Raw genomic sequence first — 27,142 nt, 5'->3', positions numbered from 1 at the left:
TAGGTTTTCCAAATGTGTGGTATTGGTGCAGCAGCAGAATCGGTACCGTGAGCAAAAAAATTATATTAGAGCAACCCTGCTTTTGTCTTACGTTGTCAATTATGCCAATATTCTCTCCTCTCTTCTCTATGGCCCTAATAAATTCTAGCTGTGTTCCATGAAACTAGGCTTTGTTAAATCTAAACCCTCTAACACCATGAGCAGGCTCACCACAAGGACAAACGAAATCACAACCCAGCAATATTGTTCACACAGTGCAGAGAAGAAACAATGGCAATGATGTCTCTCAGTGATGCAACTCACCCCCCTTCATAAGACCATGCTTGTTTTGCCCATGGAATTACAAAAACCTGGTTTAAAAACCATTCGGTTGATGCAGAGTCATGCTGGTTTAGAATTAGACGGCATACGAAAATTGGGCATAATGAGACCATTGGAAAGGCTCATGGTACAGCATCACATATTCTAATATAGAGCATCAAGAAGCCACCTGTGTTAAAACAGAAAAGCATTTTAAATGTGTGCCTTTCTACAATCAACTGCAATTCCTGGTGATTTGGGGGAAATGGTGTGTTGCTTCCTGTTGTTTTAGGGTCTCCTGTTCAATTTCACTTCCTATTAATTTAAGAGCATTAGTGGTTCAATCCCTGTTGACTTTGGTTTATTTCATGTAAAGATAGACATATTTAGAAGTCACGTCCTGTTAATTTTGTTCCCTTTCTTGGTTTTGGGCCAGTTACTGTTAATTTGAGCTCATCTGCAGGTTACTTGCAGTTGATTTTGGGTCACTTTCTATTGATTTTGAGGCAAATCCTGATTTTAGGGCATTTTTGAGTCCCTTCTAGTTGATTTTGGGGAATTTCGTTGATAAACATACTATGATTATGGCCTCAAATAACATTTTTTGTGATGATATAAGTTCTCTTTAAATGGCTAAATTGTTTTTTTTAAATTTATGTTTAAATTCTAATTTTAGTGATTTTTAATTCATGTTCTCTTAAAAACAGACATGGACAAGAACAAATGCCCTTGTTTTGGTAACAGCTAACATTATTTTTCTCATTATTTTAAGCTTCTACTTGTCGTTAAAGGATGCAAATCGGAGTCCTTTTTCACACTGTTGCTGTGGAGATGATGCCGTCACTGAATCGAATGGTGCAAATGTGTCAGCCTCTCAGACTAACCAATGTTTTAAAAATCTGCATTATACATCTCTTTTGTCTCGCTAAATTACAGTGGATAAAGCAGGCAAACATATGGCCCTTTCTCCCTCTGTTTTTCATTATAAGCATTGCATTCTAAAACTTCATACCACTTTTTTGCATTAAAGTTCCCTGGAGGGGTGTAATAACGGGTATTGCTTAGGAAGAGACCGCCATAATCGTCGACCTTTCACACTCTTGTTCCTGGCGAAGTATTATACGCCAGCCACAGGGGGTGAAAGAAAAAAAATGGCTTTTTTCATGTTAATAAGAAGCCAAAGTCCAGCCATAAATCACATAGACAGAGACGCAATTGGAATTCCTCAGTGAAATTCCTCCGTGAAATTCATCTGGCAAGAAGTGTTCCAAATATTTTAGAATGCATCTTAATCACACGGTACAGTGGGCAGGGGGAAAACAATAGGAAGACACCCAGACCGAGCGAGAGAGGTTGGTGTTATTTTGTTTGACCTGACCTGTTTGCTTTCTGGATTTATACATTTTTACCTCGACGCTGTTGTTCTAAAGAAAAACATAACGAAAAAAAAAAGAAATGAAAAACCATACATACACGCCAATGCAGTGTTTATTCATTTATATGCACCATAGAGGTGCCATAAACAAACCGAGAGATAGCATCAGTAAACATTGCAAAAAGCAATCTGTGTGACAGGCAATATTGCAAGTGGCCTTAGAACTATCTATGGACAGGTGACATCTGTCTCCTTAGCTTAAGTTCAGAGACGCAATCTTGTAAGAATTACAGGATCCACAACTGATGTCCTGCAGCCTGGTTTTGTGGATCTCTCTATACCGAGTCCCGATCTTATACCTCGGAAATACACTACTAAAAGTAGCAAATCCAAAGTCTTTTATTTCCCCATTTGAACACAGCGACCTAAGCATAAAGCCAATTTTTAAATTTTTAATATTTTTTTACTTCATGATGTCGAGTGCAAATTTATAACAAAAATATAATTATACAGTAAGGCACTGTATATATTTCAAGACTATTCCATATGTTCCAATAATACTTGAGCTGTCACATATTGTCTTTAAAGTGTCGCCAAGGACATGCGCCTGGTGTAAATGTAGCATATCACAGCTGCTTCACAGCCTCCATTTTTGAAAATGAGATGCATGTCGTTTCTTGCTTGAACCACTTAGCAGGTCTCAGCTGCTCAAGCCCCAAGAGATCAGAACAAATACCCGCAATATATTAGAGCGAGTGTCCTCGTCAGCTTGATAAAAACCTTTCTCTATACACAGAAAAGTCACATCTAAATTATTCAGTTGCCTTGGTTTTCCTTCTTAAAGTGAGTCTCCATAGAAATGCATTTGGTCAGTTTGACCTTAATATGGTTTTATGGGGCGGAGCAGATTGCCAGAATTTAGTCTACACTTCCAACAAATATTCATATAAAATTGCTATCATCCTCTGCATTCATAAATATAAATGAGCCAAATGCCAGAACATTAAAAACACATTTTAGTGTCTCAAATTTAGACAGAGAGAGCCTTGAGATACCCTTTATGCTGTTCTCTATGATTTGGTGATAGATATAAGCTACATTTAATTAAACATTCATTTTTGTTTTTCTATGCACATTAGCAGTATTATTGTTTAAAAAGGGCCCAGCATGTATTGAAATTAAAATGCACACTACGAATCCAATCTCAAAAATACTCTTTTTTCTTATTCTAAACAAGTAGGAGTATACCTAGACACAATTTAAAAATTAATAAGAATCCTAAATCAATGTAAAGTCATTGTGAACATGCCTTGATCTTGGAAGTGGGAGGGCCGGAAGCAAAGAAAGTATAATAGGTTCAAATTAGTTGCACGTCTAGTAGTGATAAAATTGGTGCATCTTGTTCATTCACTGCCACTCTCCCACTTCAAATAGATTGGACATTTGCTAGTGATAAACTCAATGATATTTAAAGCAGAGGATGATTGGGTGATACATAATTGGATGCCTTTTTACGCCAGCATGAATAGCTGCCCGCCATCTTGGGTAGGTCAACCAGCTGTTTGAAACTAACAGCATTATTTATTGGTACTGCCGGGTATCGATTATGTCATTTTAGTACCGCATTGATATCAATTCACGGGTATCAGTAAGATAAAATAGGACAAAGGCTGCAGGTAGAAAAAGGAAAACCTACTCGTCCATCCATAATTATTTTCAGGCTTGACTCATCACAGAAAGTTTTGAAAAGTAGAAAAAACAAAACAACACAAAATGAAGTAATTATTCAATTACAAACATAAATATTTAGCACTTTTTTGTCCCTGCGTAGCCATCTGGCAGGTTGCCTTGCAAATAGGAAGCACACAAACAGCAAAGAAAAAAAACCTCTGAGCCTCCTACATAACATCTGACTCAAAATTACTCTTGGCAAAACTTTGAAAATGTCAGACTTTATTATGCTCTATGTTAGAAATAAGGTGCATGGCGTGTTGCCCCATGCTATGAACACATTTACTTTTATGTGTGATCAAGTTGAGTGTTTACCAGCTGCCAAAATGCCCTTGCATATATGCAGCCAGCTATTAGTTTGCTTGTACGGCCATTTTTTTTTCATTAGATAAAAAGTAACGAAAATTATCAAATAAATTACAGAAGGCATTGCGTGGTATTTTTGTGCTTTCATGGGTGTATATTTTCTATCACTTCCTATTCATTTTGAGACATTTTCGTTCCCTTAAATAAAAAAAATACTTGTACGTTTTAAAAAAAGGTTGTTGTTTTTCTCAAAAAAATTCTAAAAATTCTAAAAACTTTAGTATGAAACGAAGACAACACACAATTTACTTTCCCGGGCCACTAAATAAGTAATGTGGCGGGCCTGATCTGGCCCCAGGGTCACCAGTTTAACACCTGCTTCAGTTGGTATGCAAAATGTTCACACTATGACTTGTGTGACTGTTGATCAAATAGTATATATTTTACTTTGATATTAACTGTGTGAAATATTGTTTGAATTAATTTATTCTGCAAGTGTAACGATACATATCACACCTGCAGGAGTAGCTGCTTATTAAAACATGACAATTTAATGGAACACAGTTGAGATTAATATGTCAGAGTAGCCCTCAACAATCGTTCTAGTTTCTCATGTGGCCCATTTGGAAAATTAATTGTCCATCTCTGTTCTAGTCACATGCTTTAGTGTTTTGTTAATTTAAGCGTGTGTTAGATGTTGTAACATTGTGTATTCTTCTCCTTTGCTTTCTGTTATAGTACAAACTGTACAGGCTTAAATTATGTTTTTCATTTTTTTTTTAGAAGAGAATCACCAATTACATGATATTCTACGGATATTCTACGGATATTATTTTTTTGATATTACTACAAAGATCACAATTCAATTCAAAGGCTTTTCTCCTTTCATTCACAATGAACAAAAAAAGTACAGTCATCTAGATACTTTGCCATTGTTTTTTTTAAGAATGCTGATCTACAATGTTGCGTAAATCCTACTTTTTAACACAATTTTAATATTTATGGATCTGTACGAGTCCCTATGGTTTCTTCTTTAATACTCTTGGACACGATTCGATCATTTAATTAGTGTGCAAAAATCTTTGACTGAGGAACTTTAAATGAAGTATGTTTCCCCTAATGCATATTTTGCTACTGTTTCAAACATTAACCTCTGACGGCGAGTTAACAAACTCATAATGTCACGTATTGCACTTGAATATGGAAATGTAAACTGGGACTGGAATAATTCAATGGGCAACTTTCACGGCTGCGGATTAAAGTGTCAACGCACGACACATGAACTACATTAACTTCATGACCAGTGTGAAAGCTTTAAAAAATATATCATTACATGTACCATTCAGATGCTCTATGACTATATTAGACAGATTAAGCGGCTAACGTGAGACGACGGCTAGACCAGTGTCTCCTCCTCCAAGCGCTCCGTGGCTCTTGTGGAGATTGCCACAGTCTCGCGGGAGGGTGGCAGCAACCCACGCGGCGAATTAGTTGGCGCTTAACCCTGGCGCATCCCTTCTCGTCTACCCCTGTAATGGCAGTAATTAGCCGCCCACTTTCCCCACTGGTGATAAGTTGGCTTACAAGTGGGATTTTTTTAACCCACAAAAGGGAAATTGCAAAAAATAAAGCATAGACTGCAGTGCACAATGTTAAAAATGAACATGAAAAGGACAATGTGTCGACCAATTTTCTGTATGAATTTAAGTAAGTTTTTTGCTTGTAGAAGTTCAATCCATTTTCAAATCCAGCCCACTGCCTAATTTTTCAAACAGTAAATTATGTGTGTCAACTTCTTGTTTTTACACATCATGTATGTAAAATTTCAGTTTAAAAAATATATAGGATTTGAACAAATTCTCTAAAAAGGTTATTGACTATCAGAATACATGGTGATTACTTCCGGTTTCTGCTAGACTGTGATTATACTGGCCAGCCATTCGAAATATTTAAATTATTTGGCTGTTAAGGATGACATCCAACTGATTGTACAAAAATAGAGGTAAGACGGGATTGTTGGTGAAAGGTAGGTATTACGCCTCAACGAATTACAATATTTTTCCCAATTTTACAGGCTAAACTTTTGGCTTTCCTTCCACAAGTAAAAGCAAGCGGCCAGTCACAGTGCACACCTCGCGGCAAGAGAACGAGAGTCAGTCCATGCGATGACACAGAAGAAAATGAGAAAAGGCTGCCTGCAAACTGTTCATTCATTGGCAAGATCCTTGACACTCTAATACATAAATTTTATCTTGATTCTACCCTATCAAATGTGGGGCCCTAAATAAGATTTTATTTGGTGTTTCACTTCATTTGAAATTTACAATGCAGGAGCTTAGAAAACAAATTGAGTTGTGTCGATTGCAATGTTGTCTTGGATGTTAGAAATAGAATAAAAACACCCAATATAGAAATTACAAACGAAATTGCAAATCATTTACTGTAATCGCCGCAAAATGAAAAACCTACCATGGCAACCATGCACGTAGAATATAGAGTAGAGATGTACTGGAATGATATGTCTTGGCTTAAAAGGACACTAAACCCAACTACTATTCAAATATATTTTGTTAGAGAATTGCACGTTATTGAGCATTTTGCTTGCCCAAGAGTGACATGCACTTTCGGAATAGTGGTTTCATTCATATTATAACCACCAAATTTTCGGTGCATTTCGATTACAGAGTACAAAGGTGTTATGTTGGGAGGAGGAGATGGATTTTCTAATTCTAATATCCATATTAGTAGCGGCCAAGTATTAAAATGAGGCCAATAGAGAATTCAAATCTGATCCTCTCTGGATTTTCTCAAGGTACTCAACCTTTCAAAAAAAAAAGAAAAAATAATAATTAAAAAAAAGGATGGGTTCCCTTTCAAAAATTCCCTGCAGTCATTCTGACTTTAGACCTCTTAAAAGCCACCGTCTCTTCTATTGCTTAAAATAGTCGTGAGTGTGCTCATCTAAAAATGACTCAACTTATTACATAAACCAGCAAATATGACCTTCTAAACCTATCAATGATGAGATGACAGCTCCAATAAAAATAATATTTTATGTTTTGCGGGTGAGTCAACAGAGCCTCTCCTTCCTCGCACGCAGCATGACCTTCCTGCCAGAGGTCATCTTTTTGATACTAAACACAGCAGACCTGCTTTCATGTCTCCACCACTTACTGCAGCCCCTTTTACTTTTAGCACCTTCCTTTTCCGTCCCCTAATGGTCACCTCAAGCCCCGCCCTCACCACTCCCTTTTGTGTTCTTCTATTCCTCAGTCTGTTTCATCCATCCCGACTTCCTGTCACCTCGCCACTTCTCCATCGCCTTCTACCCCCGCGGCTACCGCGGCGGTACACCTGCTGAATTAAACATGGCCAGAGCAAAATTGCAGACTCCATCAAATCAGCTTTCCAATTACAGGCCGCTCATGCCGGCTAATGCGAGACCCCGAGACAAATGGTGCGCCTTGTTGCAGTTTAAAAACAAACAGCCAGGGATGAAAAATGAAAGCATGACAAAAAAAGAACTATGCTTAATATAAAAAAAGAAGAGAGAAACATACATATATATAGAGCAGGGCTAGAAAAAAAGTTTTCATATGCAAATGAGAAGTGCTTATAATTCATTCAAGGCTGGTCTCAAACTGATTAGGCCTAATTAACAATGCCGAGCAAACGTTCTGTTCGCAAGACACGATGTGCTTGTATAACGGCATATGTCACAACATCTTGACTAGAGCACTGGGGAAGAAGGAAGGCCCATTGCAAATACATACAATGATGCTAAGTACTGTTGTTGCTTTGGTTACCAATCGCATCTCCTTACAGAACGAGGGTGTCAAATCAAGCGGCCAGGGGACCAGATGTGGCCTGCCCCATCAATTTGTGTAGTCCAGGGAAGTATATCACGTGCAATCACTTCACAGTTATGTAATCCAAAAATCTTATACAAATGTACTGCTTTTTCCTTACTTTGTAAAATGAAATTCAAAAGAATTTTGCCAGATTCAATGTTCATTAATTTGCAAAGCATGTGACTTTTTGGGGTGATTAAAAAAAAGAAACAACCTTGAAATAAATTACATTATCATGATAATTAAAAAAAAATGAATAATATTCAAGACTATTTTATCTTGTTGCTATAAATATAAGTTCATACAATGATGGTAAATACTATTTAAATTTCAAATAGTAAAAACAGTAATACAAATTGATTACAGCTCTAAATAACACTGAAGTTGATTTTTTCCCCTAAATCATGTTTCACTCATTGCGTCCATTTGATGGCAATAGACGTCCAATTCATTTAAACCGGGAAGTTTGCCGGTGCATATTTATATTTCAGTGCCAATGATGACACTTCACATCCAATTGACTTTGAAGTGAAGTCACTTTAAAATGGAGTTTTCATTTAACAAAGTGAAGATTTACTGTTTCCCACCATCTTAAAGACTAAAAACAGAGAGGAAATAAATATTCATTATTAGGCTCCAAGTAAAGGGTTTGGAGAACTTGTGAATTTTGGCACGTCAAAATGGATTTATTAATTTATTATGTATTTATTCATTTACCTATTTAATACCTATTCATTTATGTCTAAAATTTATTTTCCTGTCTGTATTCACACCCTCTTGCTATTGTGACAGTGAAATTTCTCGAATACGGGATGAATAAAGTTATCTAATCTAATCTAATGATCAAAATATATGACAATTCATTTGCTAATCAAACACGTGGTCATTCTCTGCCGACCCTTACACTTCACAAGGGTTGGACCTCTACTAATCACAAACCCATTTAAAACGGCAAAAATAACCAAATTCCAGTTTATCAATTGTTGCTATTCTACAATTATCCATGTATAATGAATTATACCATCTCTATCAATACAACACATTACATACAGTACATAGTATTTACTATTTATATTGTGTACTTTTGCTCCACAGCCCTCTGGATTTGTCAGCACCAAGAAACTTTTGTTGTGGAATGATTTTGTCCACTTTGGTACAGTAAAGTACAGATTTCCCTATTGTGGCAGAAATAATAGGCTAATTCTATTCTAAACCAGAGTACATATCAAGATTCTTCACATCGGAGGCTGATAAAGTCACACACAGCGACTCACCCGGAGCCAACAATGTGCAAATGAGGAGCTTAACACTTTGACCGATGATTTGTGCTAATTGGTTGCCAGTGGCTTTGGGTTTTTGATTGTCACTCTGATCTAGTAATTAAGTCTGCAGTGACTGAGTTGCTTAAGGGGAATTTTGGAGTATCCTCGCCATTACGTAAGTTTTATTAATTTATATTTGTTTGCAATGCTGATGTCCTTACAAAGAAAATGCTTGAAAAACAAGGCTGTATAGTTAAAATGTGTACATTTATAGAGTACCTGTAAAAATGAATGTATCACTAATAAATAGGAATAAAAAACTGTTTTCTTTACTATCGCCAATTTTTACACACTAATCAAATGCTAGAATTAGGTCAAAAAGTATTCAAAAATAAACTATCGAGCAATCAATAGTAACTCTGACTTTCTGGCCAACAGCAAAATGGGATTATTACTGTTATTTTGCGCAATTTATGTTATTTTACAAATAAAATGTTTACAGGTTGTGGGTCAGTGAAGTCCAATATATTTCAGTAAAGTAGCCCCTTAGGTGCCAGTGTGACTGTAAATATATGGCATTGTTAATAAAGGGGAAGAAACTGGTCGAGTAAGTTAATAGGACCTTTTTACAGATAAAAACAAACAGTGTCGTACTCCCATACCATTTGTTTACATTACCAAGACTTTGGGTCGGCATTAGTGGATCCATTACTTAATTTTTTTTCGAGGGGATGTCAAGCTATCTATCACGTGAATTGGACGTTACGTATCAAAAATCATCCCCAGTTGAACATAGCGTCTTTACATATGGATTAAAAAAATTAACCTGGGTTAAAAAGGTATTCAATGTAGCCTTTAGTTTCTTAAAAATAAACTTAACAGCCAACAACTATTCTCGCTACTGCCATAATCAGAATAAGACATTCAATGTGATTGGTGAAAAATTATAACCGGTGTCTACAGTAGACCACATTTTACTTCATGTGGTATTGACTATAAATAAATAACTAAGCGATGAAGATTTTTTTCCCTTCCGACACTACAATCCTTGATTCAGTTAGCGGTTCAACCTCAATAGCCTGTTTTGCTCAGACTAGCATCACTCATTCTGTCGCTTGTACCCCATTATGGACTACCAATGTGTTTCATATGATGCTCTTTGTTTGCTCCATCTCAGGTTCTCGCATGCCCCATGCCAAAATCCAATATAAATGCAAATCCAGTGGCCATTAATGCATTCTGAAGGCTTCAAATCGGCATTGTACTGTAATCAAAGACGCGAGGTAGAGGATGTTATTTAGACATAAAAAATATTTATGAAAATGCACACTTTGATTGATTGCTCTTTTTGAAGCATCTCCCGTCCAATCTGCTATATATGCGAGTGGTGTAATGACCTGCAGAGAAGTATAACAGATCTGATATCAAATAAATCCACAAATCTTTCACTTTGTTCAAAGGCGTACTGTTTTCAGCAATACAATAAAGGGGGGACAAATTCTACCGCATTTAAAATGGAAAACTGGTCCATTGCAATGTACTGCAGTATCTGTACAAACCCCGCATATCGTTATTTATCATCGCTACGCTAAATTACAGAACAGAAATTGCCTGCACATAGTCAACTGCAGTCATGTTATTAAGTTATTATAGTCTATTGTGCTACTGAAATGTGACCATTGAGGAATTGGCTTCATCCATATTTCTTGCTTGGCCCGGGGATTGGAAAGTATGTGTATGGTACATTAAAAGAATAATCCTACATATACAGTTATTCCTTTCAACTTTGAAAATTATATTTTTAGAAGAGGAAGGCTTGACTAGCAAACCTTAACGTACTGAGTTTGGCCCAAAAAATATTGCCATTTACATCAACTCAATGGTAATTTTCGTCAAGTCCATTTTCGTCAAGTCCATTTGAAATCGTAGGGAGGACCAGCAAAAAAAATCATCATTGCTGGTCATTATTTTAACCCCGCCCCCCCAAAAAACTATCCTTGAACTGTCCCAAAATTAATAGGAAGTGTCCTAAATCGTATTGAAATTGAGCAAAAATTGAGCAAAAATTGAGCAAAAATGGCACAAAATGAACAGGACGTACCGAGAAATGCCCTAGAGTCAAATAATCCAAAATGTCCAGAAGTGACCCCAGAATTCCCCAAAATTAAAAGAAGTAATCATATCAACTACAATACCTGCCAGTGAGAAAGCTAGACATCTGATTCATTAAAACTGGGATGCACATCCTTCAGTGCCATTGATGTTGCTAGGCATCCAATCTGGACGTATATCGACGTCAATGAGTTAAGTGTCTCTCCCAGATGCAACGCTGAAACGCACTTGGTACAAAACATAATGTTTAGGATGTATTAAAAAAATCTGTTATAATTTTGCAATTGGCATTGAATTTAAAAACTAAACTCGCAAATAAACTAGAACAGATTTTCTTGGAAAATGGCAAAGTGGTACCACATGTTAAATTGGAGAAAATATTTTTGAATTTACTGTATGCTGAAATTACATTGAACCCATTTCGTAATGAGAAAAAAAATAAATTTAATGCTAGCTATGCAGCACAGGCACTCCATTTTACTTTGATGGTGGATTTTTAACCCACCAAAACCACCACAATGACAGTATGTAAAGGGAAAATAGTTTAGTATGTCTTTTTTTTCTCCTCTTTTATTTCAAGATTCGTAATTGCCGGGGGAGAGAGTAATTGGTGCCTCCTGGCTCTTCACTTCCTCTTTCACATGGCCACTGACCTTTTCAGAGAACAAGACAAGAGGCTGGCATCTCCTAAAGCTGTGTTTATCTTTCGAATTAGGCACCGCGCCCATGTTATTAGAGATGGTCCAGATTTGTTTGTTGCTGACAGTGTCCGTGCATTGCGCCTGTGAGTAATTGTTTGTGATATGAGAGACCCAGAAAAGAAGAAAAGAAAAAGAAGAAACGGATGGGGTTTTTTTGTCACTCCGCAAATCTGATTTGACCACTTTCCACCTCTAAATTGCCAAGGCTGACAGTGTCCCGGGGGAAATTTACAAAGCTATTCAGTTCTCATTGGCGCTTAAAGGGAGCACGCAATAGAGGCGAGTGTTGTGGCTGAGACTTCATTTCGACAAAACACTACAGCAGCTGATATCACTCGTTTCCACCCTTCCTCGCTGCTCGAAGATGCACTGATCTGCTACTCCAGCACACAACCAGTGACACCAGTCAATTGCTACCGGTGGATCAGCCAGTTTAGGGTTCACTGCAATTTGTCTCTAGTGCTGTTGTGTTCACGTTGATAACAGTCCCACTGAGTGTCAGTGAAGACATGTAAAAAAAAAAAAAAAGGTACCGATTACAACCCTTAAAATATTATTATTCATTCTCTCATTGGCCTTTTCCTCCGGGAGTTGCTCTTGAGCTATGTGCCAAAAAATTGCAGCAATTCCAAAAGCTTTTTCACCCCAACCCTTAACTTTTCAAACACTAGGCCTATAATTAGTAAGAATCCTAATCGTCAATCTGTCAATTTTTGCATTGGGAATATGCTTTTTGGGGGTTATATGAAATGGTGTCATGCTTTTTTTGCAGCACGCAATAATGAAGAGAGTCTAAAAAAACATGTTTGCACAAGGATGAAAAGAAGGGCTACATAAGACTGAGAGAATGTGACAATATAAAGTTAACTAATTGCTCAAAAGAGAAGTATGACAAACTGTATGAACTATTCCACTTGCAGTTTAAATAAGGATATATGGGTATTCTGTCACAATGAGGCAACATATTTTAAATCTTTTCTGTTAATGATTGACATTGTGTCAATAGAGTTATAAGTTTTAAGGTGAACTATATTTTTAATTTCTCATTTTACCTCAGGGCAATACGATACAATGTTATAGGATACTATTTATAGTCATGCTATGATGTTGAGAAAAGTGGGCGTTACAGAAAATAATTGAGAAGCATAGTGTTAAAGGAATGCGTTATTCATATTCAGACAAAAAAAAATTACCCCTCTTCAAAGTCGAACACAGAGAAGTTCAATCTTACATCATCTTTCATCAACGAGAAAATAGCCCACAAACTCACCAAAGGGACTACTGACAAATGGATCACACTCATTTCCCTGTTTTAAAGCAGTCAAATACATTTGACTTTGTTTTACTTTTTAAGTCGCATCAAACGAGTTCCCCTCTTTCAGAATTTCACCGCCTTACATCATTCCCTGCAATCTAGAAAGCATCTCCAACACATTTTGATCGATGAGTCTGCTCAACTTTTACAGCTAAAAAAAAAAACCCCAAAACAACAACTATATTGGCCAGACAGATAAGAAAATCCATTAAAGCTTTCCCATTGAAATATATTGTAAACAACAAAGTGGCAGACTCCACTGATGGTTAAAGCTACGAATGATTTAAAATGAGTGTAAGACGACACCTGGGCATAGTAACTTCCCCAGAGTTTCCCTTCGTGCAAACAGTCTGCGGTTTAATAAACCCACGGAGCACTCGGCAACCCATCTGCTGAACGTCGCCTCTGAGAATGGCATCACCGCCACAACAAACCTTGCAAAGTACAGAAACATTTTATGCAAATGTCTTGTTTGCCGTTACATGTGACAATACTGTGGGTACAGAAAGCCGGAGGGGAGCAGGCAGTCGCTCTGGCGACTTTCCAAGAGACGCCACGCAACGAGAACAAGCGGGGGTGCCGAAGAGGCGCAGTCAAAAGCGATTGAGTTGAATTTTATACTCTTACTTGGGGTCTTATGTAATTCTGAGTTTGCAGGGGGACACGAGGAAAATCCTAAGTACATTTATAGTGGAACTATCATATATTCGCTGTATGGGCATTCAATCATGTAGTGTTTTTCCGTGTGCAGTCATTTGGTCCCCGGTCTTTTGGTCGCCGGTCTTTTGGTCGCCGGTCTTTTGGTCGCCGGTCTTTTGGTCTTTTGGTTGCCCGGATCCAAACAACGGGCGACCAAAAGACGGGCGACCAAAAGACGGCGACCAAAAGACCGGCGACAAAACAAGGTAAAACAACACGGTCTACGCATCAATAAAAGCCAAAAATGGCTCTAAGCAGTTTCACTGAGCGGATGTGTGAGTGTATAAGAGTTTGTATGTACATGAGTTGTCCCCTTAGGAAGGGACGTCAGTCAGGGTCTTAACAAGTTCTCCAACAAAAAACAATAAAAGTCCGGGAAATTTGGGAGCTTTTCTTTAGCCTAATAATTATTAGGGCATTAAGTGATCAATGATTTAAATGGTAATTATCAAAAACCTCGCGGGCGACCAAAAGACCGGCGACCAAACGACCGAGTACTGTGTTTTTCATCTTCAATTTTCCAGGACCTCTCCTTCAGAATTTTTGGGTAATTTTCCCACTTTTTAGTTTTGGAGTGTGAATGCTCAAGACTGAGGAGAAGTGCGACACCTAAATGAAAGTTTTTTTACTGGGGTGGATAGGCATGAAAGGTCAGCGTTACCATCTAACAATTGTAAAGTTGAGCCTCCCCCGACAGGTGTCCTTGTGCAAGACACGACACCCTTAAGAGCTCCTGATGAGCTGTTTTGCACCTTGCCATTATCACCAGCATGTGGATGTGGGTGTGAGTGGCTTGCGTAAGAGGCTATGCAATGAAATGCCACCAGGCGCTTCAGGACTTAAGGGGTATGAAAATACAGCTATAAATGCCCTCCATTTAAGGTGAATATTTCAATGTGGTAAAGTTGAGCTACTTTCTTATTTCTATGCCATTCGTAAGAATAATATTTTTTCCTAAATAAGCAGAGAGGAACCCCATCAATATCTCATAAGGCCCAACAACACGCCACGATGAAAAATGCATAGCGGGTTAAAAATGTACACGCAGCTTTTTGCAAGTGCCATCTGAAAATAGTGTGCGGCGTCAGCAAACACTCACCTATAAATTTTATATCTGGTCGTGAATCCTTGGCGGAATCTGTCCACAAAGGACAGATAACTGCGGGAGTGGTGGAACGGGCCACGGTCGGAGATGAGCCAGTCATACTGCTTGGCGACATGTTGCTCAGTTGCCAACGGGTCCTGGCGGGAAGACTGAACTGCTATATGGTCCCATATAAACAGGAAGCAGATGACCTCAATAAACCTCCAGTTCATGCTTTTTTTTAAGCCGCTCTCTGTTCATTCTCGCTCCATTATGTGGAGACCTGATGAGAGAAAGAATAAAAGAGGGAAGGGATGTGTGGGGGAAAAAAACAGACAGTCATTAGAAGGCAGTTTTAGCAATACATGAGGTTAATTGTACAATAGCCCAAAGAAAAATTAAGGGGGAACACCCATTAGTTCAATGAGAACTTGCGATCCAGATGGCACAGAACCAATCAGGATGGATCATAAATGTACCATAACGGGGACGAATGATGGGTTACATTATCAGTGGTAGACTCGCAATTTATTTGACCGGAAAGGGCGAATTAACAAATGTCCCTTTGCGTTTTCCAGGCAGAATGGATTGGACGTCTAGTGCCGTCAACGGGTCTGAAGCATGAAAATACACACCCAATCCTCCTAGTTTGAAATGAATTGGATATGGGTTTTCCATCGGGAGGAGGGTCATATCTGTATAGAAATGAGGCAAATCATGATGACCTCACCGAATTGGGATGGCATTGACAGATGAGTTCACAAATCATAGCATATATTGCGAAAATATTCCACTGTAACCGATAATATTCAGTTCATGCTTGACATTTAGATTATTAGTATTAAATTCAAGTAAAAATAACTATATATGATAAAGTTTTAATGTAATTATTCTTAATTTTATTATTTTATTTCAATTTAACACTTTGTAACTCTGCAATGATCATCAGTGCGTCAACAAAAACAATTTTCACAAAGTCTATTGGGTATCGGCCTATTTCGATACTATACCAGAACAAATGTATATATATATTTTTGTTAAACAATAGCTTGAATGCTAAGAAATTGCTAGCGTGGCTTGGTCATATCCTGCACAACTATTAGTGTGTTATTCACTTCCATTTCAAGTAGCAGGGCTTGCAGAAGATTGACGAACATATTGTTATCAATGCAACACTAACTTAATGTCATCAAGGTCATTTGAACGGCTTATGAAAAATAACATTTCCCCCCTCAGGACATTAAAATACTACACATCCTCATTGTGCAAACATCCTACATTAATATTATCTCACAAATTACGCTGGACCATTCAGTTACAGATAAAGAAATCCAAAAGAAAAGATTTTAAAAAACTAATTGCAATGAAAGAGCTTTGCTTCTGGCCATGGGGAATGTCCAACAGAGCACTATCAAATGTGACTGTGCGAAATCTTTCCTATTTCATGCTTTATTAGACAATAACACCGTAAAAGAGCCGACAAAATGTAATGGGACTAATCTGTTCCCACTAAATACGTGATGAACAACTTGATACTTAACTCATTGACGTGCAATACATTTGAATTGGGGGTTGAACCGAATAAACCAATATTCAAATGCTCTGGACGTCAACATGTAAACACTGAATGACTTACTTTACTACAGACTATTTCCACAGTTGATCTATAATTATAGCAGATTCAATGAAATGAAGTCTGTGTGCAAAGGCTAATTGTATCTTTACTGTAGTCCATTTGGAAGCTTCTAAATCTACCAATGCGTCAATTCTCTCTCTGAAATCTCCCTAAAACTTCCTGCTATGAGCACATTTACATTCATATAGACACAGGATGAAGTTAAATTCCAATGTTTTATTTCCACAGATGAATCTGTCGCTGCGTTAAGGTCTTTATACCACCTGCTGTCAAGTAATGGTGTTCAACCCATGCTGCGTTTTCTGCAGATACCGACTCCTTAAACAGTGCTTTACTCTCAGGTAAAATAGAAACTAATAGCACCACTAATATCAAATGGCTTGTCGCTAACTTCTGCGCTAGGAGGAAGTGTTTTTGTCTTAAAAAGTCAAACTAAATGTCTAATGGAGGGACAAACTAGATTACTGAAAGTCTATTTGCCCTTTCCGCAATAATTAAAAGGTGTCAGCAGCAATGAATGGGACATTGGAGCAATTCTTCATGGCTAAACCTAGTAACGGTCATTACACTTTGGTGATGTGCTCTACTCTACACTATTTGATGAAACATTCCAAAAAGAGAACCATGAAAGTTTGGTCCATTCAAATTCCTTGACCAGAGTTTGCATTAGAACAGGCAAAGTCTCTCAGAATATCTGCTTCTAACAACAAAAAAACATAAATTAATACTTGTGTTTGTGATAGCCAACAGGCGAGTGTTGATTAAAATACATTATAAAAAAATAACGTTCAAGAATTACTGAAAGGTGTGATTTTGGAAGATAATTGATTTCAAGAGTTCAAATTAAACAGCTTATTGTATGGGGGTTTTGAGTAATACTTTTCTGACAATATTTTCATATGCAAGAAATAGTGTTACATTAGGGGCACGTATCCAGCAGTAATTATGCAACATCGCTTTCCAAACACTGCATTCCCTGTTCCTTTGAGGACTGTTGTCAGATCTAGGCAGGGCCATTCAATGCCATCTAAAGGACAGCCAAATCATCTGCTGAACAACTAAATGGAGGTTATCTAACAAAAAACAACCACAGATGAAAGCATATTACAATTGGGTCGAAGCAAAGCATCAACTCTTTCAGTGCATTTGACGATAAGATAAATCTGATCACGTGGTTCCTTTCATATTTCTGCCATCTATAGAAATAAGTTTCTCTTTAGTTTAAATGGATTTAAATGAGTGACGTAACAAATGGACAGCCTCTTTGTGCACTGCAAACTCTTCTGTTTAGTTATATTACTCTCGCGACCAGCGTTTACGTTGCTTTCTTTCCAAGAAATTGAAATCTTTTATCGGAAAATGCCTAGTAAACAGTTGGAAATTAGTAAAACATACTAGCATTAGATCGTTGGCATGCGGACTATCTGCCACAGTAAACAATGGCATCGGAACCTAAACAACAAGGCTTTCCCAGCATTGTTGGCCCTGGCCACCGTCACCAAAAGTGGTAAAACGGCAAAAAAAGTGGTAAAACGGTAAAAAAATTACTGGTTTGAATTTAAGATGATAAATGATTAGCTTTTAAATCGCCAAGCATGCTTGTAAAATCGACCGTCAAAAAAGTAAGATATTTACTATCCAGTAAATACGATTTAAATGGAGCCCAAGATACTTCCATCCCGGGCTCACCAGTGTTTCTCCTTTTCTCTCAGTCATGATTTGAACTTGTACGGTAAAATCTCATGTTCTTCAAAACTTAATACATCCTCTGACCCACTTTTAATGTTGTATTCCAACATGTCGAATGACACACAACGTGTACCCGCTTGCGTACTCCTCAATCAAGTCATACGGCATCTGCTGGATAAAGTCCTCCCATTACGACATCATTTTTTTAAGAATGCTTACACACGTTACTTTTTCGTCCGACGATTTTACAATTTAGATAGTTAGAAATCAGTGCGAGTCTTCAGTTTATTTTTTAATGCAAAATGTTTAGAAAGAAAAAAATAAAACAACGTTTCCACCGTGTATATTTTCAGCTTTGATAAATTCAACTTTAAGTTCAGAAAACAGCATGCTCAATCAAGAATGCATGCTTTACATATTGATTCATCGATCCTGTGTGTTTCGTTTTGTTGCTGTTTTTTTTAAATGTATTCCCCCTTACTGTTACATCCCCAGGCCAGATTGGATATGCATTTCACAAAAGAGCCTGCGGGCTGTTGTAAATAATGGCCATCTTGTGCTGTTTGCAGATTACAGTTTTTTGCAGAGTGGATTAGCAGAGACGAGAGGAGAGTGCGGGGAAAAAAGAGGAAGCTGAACAGCGTGGATCGCGTTGAATAAGAAATAAAGAAGGGAGGATGTCTGCTTCAGGAAATCAAGCAGACAGGACAAGGGAGGGCTTGTTTTCTCCATTGCCCATCTTAAAGCGGCCCTATTCATGTGGCAACTCCTCCTCCATTCAGGTTCATTCAAGGGGATTTAATTTCCATTCCCGTCCCGTCACTGCCTTTGTCAATCAATTCCCATCTTCTTCCCCTGTGTGTGCACATCTAAGTGTGCCTCTTTATTCTAAAAAGTTCATAAGAAACAGGAAGCGTGTTCCCGCTGTTTGAATTCTGAATCCCGGCCACGAGAGAAAGATCAACGGCGAATCAAGTCTTTCGGGGAAACAGGTAGACACTAGAGACGGTGCACTCTCCTAATTGACTGTTACACTGCATTTGGTCAGCATTATTAGCAAGGATCTTCTAAAGAAAAATGACTTGCCACTGTGAGGTATTTCCCACATGAAAAAAAATCCACCATATAAAGTTGGTGTGTTTAGCCAAGAGAAAATTTACAATTGGTAGAGCCAGCCTATCTTCTCTCAATGTAGATACTGAAGCCACTTTGATATCAGTCCTATGGAGACTTACCGAATCTCACTACTCCAAAAAACTGACAGCATAATGCACATAAATACAAATAGAATTATAACTAAACAATAATAATGACTGATGACTTGACAGGAAACATGACTAGACAACATTTTGCGGTCATTTCTAAACTTTAAGTGGTTCCAAAAAAACTAGATCTTTCCAGAATGTCAGCACGACTGTTATAGTGTGTACTTTCCCATTGTTTCAATGGCCATAAACGGTTAAACTGTTTAAGATCAGATCAACAATGGTTGATCTATAGCAAAGGAGTACTGTCTGATCATTAGTTTATTAGTTGCTAATGCGCTAATATATTTAAAAATGACTCATCTAAAAGGTGCACGTTCCAACTTTTCCAGCAGCACTAAGGCCAGTTTATCATCGCTTCCCTGCAATTGATGTCAATATTTATTATTGGATTCCTCTCTCCGGAAGAACATTTACATTGCAAACTAAAACAACGATTAATCGAAGGACACACAATTATGCAGTAATGAGCCAACAAACACAATTTCCAATCATAGAAGTTTGTAAAAATCCACCTTTCAAACAACTGCTGTAACGACAATAATTTTTCAACTCAAGATCAATACTCAAAAAAAGGTGGCGTATAATCAAGTAGCTCTTAAAAACTACAGTCATGCCTTGAGATACGAGCTTAATGCATTTCGGGACTGAGCTTGTATCACAGAAAGAGAGAGACAAAATTTAGGTAGCAATAATTTTAAAAAACCTGCATGAATGCAAAAACTAAGAAAAACCGGGAAAAGCCTTGAAAACAGTGGTAAGATGTGCATTGGTTTATTCACTGCCATCCATTGTACTTCAAATAAACTGGTTGTTTAGCGCCGTCAATGACAAAAAAATACGTTAAAACGATAAATGTATTCTTCCTCTGACCAAATGCACCCTCCCATCAATTAGTTTATCATGACCAGAAGTCCAATCCAACTGTAATGGAAGCATGGCATTCATTCACTGTCACTCATCCCACTTCAAAATGGAGACGTGAGAAAAACTAGTATCAAGAGTTGTGAAAAATCCATCAACTCGATGATAACACATTTCTGGTGCTAATACAAACAACTGAGTATCAATAATTTTCCGATCAAATATCATATCTGGTTACAACATTTCAGTATTAACACTTTTGACAATCCTACTAGAAAATCTAAAACTTCAACTCGTGTATGGACATAACAATTACGATACATTTACTCAAAGGGTGCCGGTTCAGGGAATACCACAATATAAAATCAAAATTCCAGGAATGATGATCGCACAGCTTTAAGCCAAGTGCGGAAAGGGATGGTAATGGTCTGCCACTTGCAATTGCCGGGAAGCAACAGAAGAACTCGAGGACCAGCCGTGGCTAACTTCATTTGTACTGGATTCCATATCCCACCATCCCAACCCCCTACATCACAGTCTCTTGACATGATCGCTAATTTAAAAAAAAAAGGCTGTGGTGGCACTCTGACCTTCACAAAACAAGGCTGAGCAAGCAACACACTTTATAATTAAATTCCCCGTCTGCTCAGCAACATATCAGCTCAGTACAACAATCAATGGCTGATTTTAAAGAGTGAACAAATTCACTAACGGTCCCAGTTATTCCCATTTACCTGGCAGCTGAATTATTGAAAAAGGGAGGAGGGCAGGGAGCTAGCATCGATAATGTTTTCTTCTTTTTTTTTCAAGAATGCGACATTGCGAGTTATACGATAGTTGCCCCCCGCTTCAGCAACAACAGCAGAGGCAGTTTATGAGACGGTCCTTAAAGCAGGGAACGGCTCTGTCATAAAGCAAACTAATTAATAAGATTCCTGCGACAGCATGAGACCAGTCACTATGAATGCACGGCACATATTTTTTCACTGTTATGCAGATAAATTGGCTACCAGAAAGGCAGTAAAATGTGGCATGGAATAAAAAATGTAATTCATTTGCTTCGTGGGGGAATTGGCAGTGAGGGAAATAAAAACAGTGCCGTGCTTCAATTATTTTTGGTTCTCAAGTCTATTACTTTAAAACTAGGGATCGTAAATGAGAAATATGTTCAACAGTACCATTGTTTTTTGGCTGACAATTAGCAATTAAGGAAGGGAAACGCTGAGCCTGGAGTCACTGGCTCATATTCGTCAAGCATGTCGGAGCGTTTTCACAAACTAGGACGCTTATACACCAGGACTGGACTGTGAAGTATGCACAAACCACTGGGGAGTCTTTAGAAAAACTATGACACACAGTTGCCAAAGATACAGTACTTTATATGGATCTCATACAAAAGCTAGAGAATGACTTGGGACTATGAATTAAACTTAAAATATTTTGTTTGCATTGTTAACTTCAAAATTAAAGAATACTATATACTACAGTGTTTCTTTCAGTCCTTTATAAGCCTGGTGGGCCAAATGTTTAATTTGATTTAAATGGGAAATCTTATTGATATGTTACATTATTTAAATGTGAATATGTATTCATATACAGTTTATACACAAAGCATAATGTGACATTTTGTTTCTAAAATATTCTGAAAATAAAAAAAAAATATTTTCTCACAAAATCCGACTAATCTGTAAACCTCATATATTACTGCGAAACTCATAAACAAGTACAGAGTTCATAAAATTAAAAAAGGATAACAAAACATGGAACACCCATTGACTATTGACCTAAGGCTAAAGTGGCAATGTATAATGGAACATGCAACAACGATAGAGCTTTTCCACCTGTAGTAGGGCTAAAACAACAACTATGGAGTTTGTACTAGTCATATAGCCATACAGCCTGAACAATAAAAATCCCAAGATTTTTTTTTTCCTACCAGGTTTGAGCGATTTGTCACCAAATTTGTCAGCGTTGCCACTTCATGCAACTGTGGCTGCCTCACAGATGAAGATTGATTATTTGTCAAGTCACAAATTGGCTTTCAAGTGCTTCCTCTAATTACCCTGTGGTTTTATTGATGAGAAACCACTGACTGTTTTCCTTGGATTTACCTCAGCAGGCACAAGCTTTTTTTTTCGTCTGTTTGTTTTGGGTACCGCGTGTCTTGCCAAAAAGACATTCAGGAGTGGGACATAAAAGCGAGCCATCCTGACAGATTGTGCTCATCCACTCTGCTAGAATAATATATAATGAGAACCAAATTCCCTTTGCTTTGTGGCTTGTCATAATGCTCCCAAAAAGTCCCAACATGATTCCAAACAGCTATGAGGATACCGATGACAAGAAATCGCTCTGCGGGTCTTCCGTGTTTGCGGATCTAAATGTCAAGCGATGTTATTCACTAGAAACTCATCTGCAGACCCACTGGGAGTCCACCTAGGGAAAGTACAAGCCCAAAGATTTTATCACAATGGGTGCATTGCAATATACTGCGAAAACCAAAAACACGATCAGAAAAATAAGCCGACTTTGCCTTCTTTGGAGATATTTAATCTTTACAGGATTTTGTTTGCTAGTGTGGTTGTGTTCATGTAAAAAACACAATAGGACAGAAATAAAATTAAAATATGTATGGGAAATTCCTTTCTTGGGTAAAGTAGGACGAATGACGATAATTTAAAGACAAAATACTTCAGGGAAAAGCAGTCTTTCACAGCTAATGCAGAAAAGCAGTGTTGAATGTTTAATAAGGAACATGTTTTCCTTTTCAAGCACAACTCAATCTCTGCATGGCAACATGCATTTAGGACAAAAATATGAGTCATTCTGTGGAATGTTCTAATTGTGGTTTGCTGATATATCAACTTTAATTTCCATTGGGAAGTTTCTAATAAGATGTAATTGGATGAAAAGTAAACTAACATTAAAAAAACAAAAAATGATGGATCAGTCGTGTGTAACCTAACACTTGTGTGGTTGCCAGTAAATTGACAAAACTTTTTTCCAAAGTCTACAGTATTAGCAGGGAGTCATAATTTGAAGAAAATGTGTAACATTTAGACAGAAAATAGTTTGAGAATCATTCATTTGGGGTCTATTCTCAAAAGATTGCCCCATCTCCTTGGATGTCAACACTAGTGGCATGACGCACTTAAGTTTTGTTTTGGCAACTTTCTCTCGCGAGTTTCTTCTGTCTTTGATAGTGACAACCTTTTTTTTTTGCATTTCTAAGTTTGTGTTTATGCTTTGTTTCTGCGGTTGCAGTATTCTCATCTTGCAGCGTTTTTATGTTGCTTTTGTGTAATGTTTATTTGTTGACATCCTTTGTAGCGCTTGGCAGTTTGCAGCACGTTTACCCCTGATGCCCACTGTAGAGATATTCAACATATCAAGTCACACACATGCATAACTCCACTGACAATTATGAAAACCAGACGTCTATTGTAGCAACCAGATAGACCTGAAAATAGGAGCCTAGTGATAGTCCTTTCAGACTGATGGACAAAACAATGCGGAACATGTACTAGAAGGAGAAATGGAAGCAGTTAAGGTAACTATTAGCTCATGTTCACTAAATTTACAAGGATTTGGGGTGGTTGCTTTTATGGTCAGCCTAAACAATAAGTGTCTTTTTGAACTAAAGTCTGAAAACCAGTATTTAAAAAATGCCCAACAGATGAACAAAATGAGCCTACGTAAAGTGTAAAACTTATTTCGTATTTTTTTCTCTCCCCCTATTTGTGCTGTCAACCCCTACACACAAAATAGCAGTTACATGAAGAAACAACCTTTTAAATAACTACTTTCTAGATTTCTTTTCGGTAACAGAACAACAATGGCAGATTTCTTGACCTATTCCTTGAATTGTTAACAAAAAAATACTCATTCAAAAAAGATAGAAATAACCATCAGCCATAAAAATTTTAAAAGCAATTGTGAAGCAAAATACACTCTTGACAAAATGTTCAAGATGACCTCTTTGGAGGAAGACATCTGAAAAGCAGGCCTCTAATCGGAAGAAGGTAAAAATAAATAAAAAAAAGCTAAAAATATATGTACCTGATATCGGTACCCTTGATATCCATAATGCCTAGTTCAGTAAAATTCCTCTGGGACACTGGCAAGGAGAAATGAGTTCAGAACATTCTAAGGAAAAATATAAAACTCTTGCGCCATTGATCTGCATCACGTAAATTCCTCCAGCATCTATGAAGCAGATCCCCATCAAGACTCGGCTCACCTCAGGTCACATTAACACTTTACTATTGTCATTACCCTAAGAATTAGACAGCCGTTTCCAAGGCATCTCCCTACTGCGACGGATCCGTCACCCTTCGTTCGTGTCATAATATATGCATGTCTCACTGCGGGTGTTGCCTCACTGGCTGTGATGAAAGCGTTGCGAGGAGACTGGAGATTGCTGGTAAAGTGAGAAAGGATGTACAGACCCCCAAAAAATAAAAGAGCATCACCTTATCAGTCTGAGGTATTTGCTCGTCTTATGCCAGTATCTGAGAGAGGTAATAAATGCAAGTAGTTTTCTCATTCCCAGGGTTTTATCGGAAAATGACGCTGGAACAGAATCATGTCTCTTCCCTCACTGACTCATTGCCACCTGCTTTTCCCGACAGATGTTCATATATCACAAGAAAATATATGTAATGAAAAAAGGAGGTGAAAATAGTGAACAGCTGCCACCCTCTCCAGGGAAGCGACCGGCCGAATAATTTCCAGAGAAGCTTTTGTCCAGCATGAGCGGCTTTATTTTTGGACTTGCTCTGCCCAAGTGCTATCCCCGAATCTAGCGACCTCATTTTTTCCCAATTTGCTGTTTACTCTCCAATTCTCCCGCCCGAGAAAATACTAATGAGCAGACTTGCGGGCTGAAGGTTTGCCCGGTGAGTGGAGGAAATGAAGTGTTAAGCCGGTGTCCTGCCTCCTCCCGCAGTTCCTAAATTCAAATTCATACATATTGCGAGAATGGGAGAAAATCGGAAGAACAAGCGAAGAGGCTAGGCGGGCTCCGTAAGTCAGCTAAATCTGCCGAGACGCATGGCAGATGGTTCCTTCCAAGTGCCTTCCATCTCAATTCCTTTCAGATTAAGAACTGAAGAGCGAAACGGTGCTGTATTATTAGCGTCTTGTGTCACCAATATCAATATAGTGTAGACTGTTTTGTACTGTTCCCAGCTCAATCACATTTATTCTTTGCCAAATGGGAAAAAGTTGACTTGAGAATCACATCGCTAAATTTGCATTGTAAAATATTGTGACTTCAAACTAAAGAAGAACACAATGTAAATGAACAATATTCACTTGACATTCTATTGCATTAAATCTTGCATTGAAATTAGATATTTCCCCTTTTTTCTGCAGTACGCAATAAACACGGAGGGTGGTGGGATGGTTTGAAGATTTTCTTTTTTGCTCTTTAGTGGATAGATCGTACAAAGTAGGTGCAATGCTTTCCAACTTGCAAGCCCATTAGAAAACTGAACTCCTCACAGCTTTTAAAAGAGAGTGTTGGCTGCTAAGATGCCGGGCCTTTGGATCACAGCACCCCCTCGACCCTAATGAGGATAAAGCGGTTCATTAAATGAGATGAGATGAGAGATATTTATCATGTATAGCTTATCTGCTGATTAAAGTTTTTTTTTAACGATTTTTTAGCTGTTTTTGTTTTTTTTGCAGTTTTGAGGATATTATTTTTCTCTTCTTATTCTGTTTCATTTTTACATTCACATTTTATACATGTTTATGCTGTTTTTCCAGTGTTTTTTTTACCATCTTTGCACTTTTTAAAATTTAATTTTCGTGCCTTGGACTCTAGCATAGCTAATGTAATGGATGAAGAAAAAAAATCTTTAGAGCAACAGTTGATAAAAGTAATAAAGTTTCCTGTTGGATTCTAAAGAAAATTCATGTGGGTGTTTTTTGACACACTTATGGTAGAGTGTTGGGTCCAAACACTTAATTTGCCACTCGTAGGCATCCTAATCATCTTAACAGGGATCACATCGAATGAACGGATGTTCTTTTACTGCCAACCCTCCCTGTTCAAATGGATTGGATTTCCTATGGCTGAAAATGCCTGCCTGTAAGTAAAAGTTCTAGCTAGTTGCACGCTATAAAATATACTATATAGTGGGATGGGGTATCTCAAGTTCTTCTATGTATTCAGAATCCAATATCTCAATTCACTTCCCTGGGCAGTTTTATTTTTACTAGAGCACAGTGCTAAGGATTGCTCCTGATAAATAGATTTTTGTACTTATACCAAGAGACATTGACTCACTGTAAGCAGTTTACTACTCCACTTGACTGCAAATCGATGTGATCGACGGAACGCAACCTTTTGTCTTGCTGCTTCCATTGTCTCATTCCCAGATGGTAACGCTAACAAACCATCTGCTACATCAGTCTACATGACCGCTGCAAATGTGTTCTCCATTCTGGGATAAGTTGCATAAGGCACAGATAGTAGGTGCGTAGATCCCAGTTGGGCAGATCCGCATACATTTCACTTGTACTTCCAGGTTGTACTCAGCAGAAAGAAAGAAAAAAATGCCCCCTTGATACAGGTTAGAGCAGCCATTCCGTGTTTTAAGATTGGAAATAGAGTGCTCTTGACCTCCTGCCTTTGTAATTCTCCCACAGCCACCGTATTCTACCATCCCTCGAGATGTCCGCTTCCTTCGTTTTTTTTCTTCTTCTTTTTTCCCTCTCTCTTCAGCTCAGAGGCTTATGCCACAGGGCTCGGCGTTTTATTCTGTATTTCTTGCTTTGTAAGAAGTAATTTGCAACGTAATTGTGTCACCATAAATTACATTGCTGCCGTGGTGAAGATTCAGTACGACCTCATAATGGTTAAAAGTGTGATATGTATTTTTTTTATTCCCACATTCACCAAAATGCTTGACGGAAGGCTGACTGAATGTGTCGTGACAATCTT

At 37.9% G+C, this 27,142-nt stretch overlaps 1 protein-coding gene across 2 annotated transcripts in view; it reads right to left on the bottom strand.

The window, feature by feature from the left end:
- Window positions 1-27,142, bottom strand: part of brinp1 (bone morphogenetic protein/retinoic acid inducible neural-specific 1) — a 98,686-nt gene that overhangs the window by 59,145 nt on the left and 12,399 nt on the right. For both annotated transcript variants that reach the window (XM_077622684.1, XM_077622683.1), the window contains exon 2: window positions 14,752-15,019. In XM_077622684.1, the coding sequence (XP_077478810.1) occupies window positions 14,752-14,969 (218 nt within the window). In that variant the 5' untranslated portion in view covers window positions 14,970-15,019. The remainder of the gene's footprint in view (window positions 1-14,751; window positions 15,020-27,142) is intronic.

This window comes from Stigmatopora argus, chromosome 16, assembly GCF_051989625.1.
Source record: "Stigmatopora argus isolate UIUO_Sarg chromosome 16, RoL_Sarg_1.0, whole genome shotgun sequence".
Taxonomy (NCBI): domain Eukaryota; kingdom Metazoa; phylum Chordata; class Actinopteri; order Syngnathiformes; family Syngnathidae; genus Stigmatopora; species Stigmatopora argus.
This window is presented reverse-complemented; position numbering and strand designations above follow the sequence as displayed.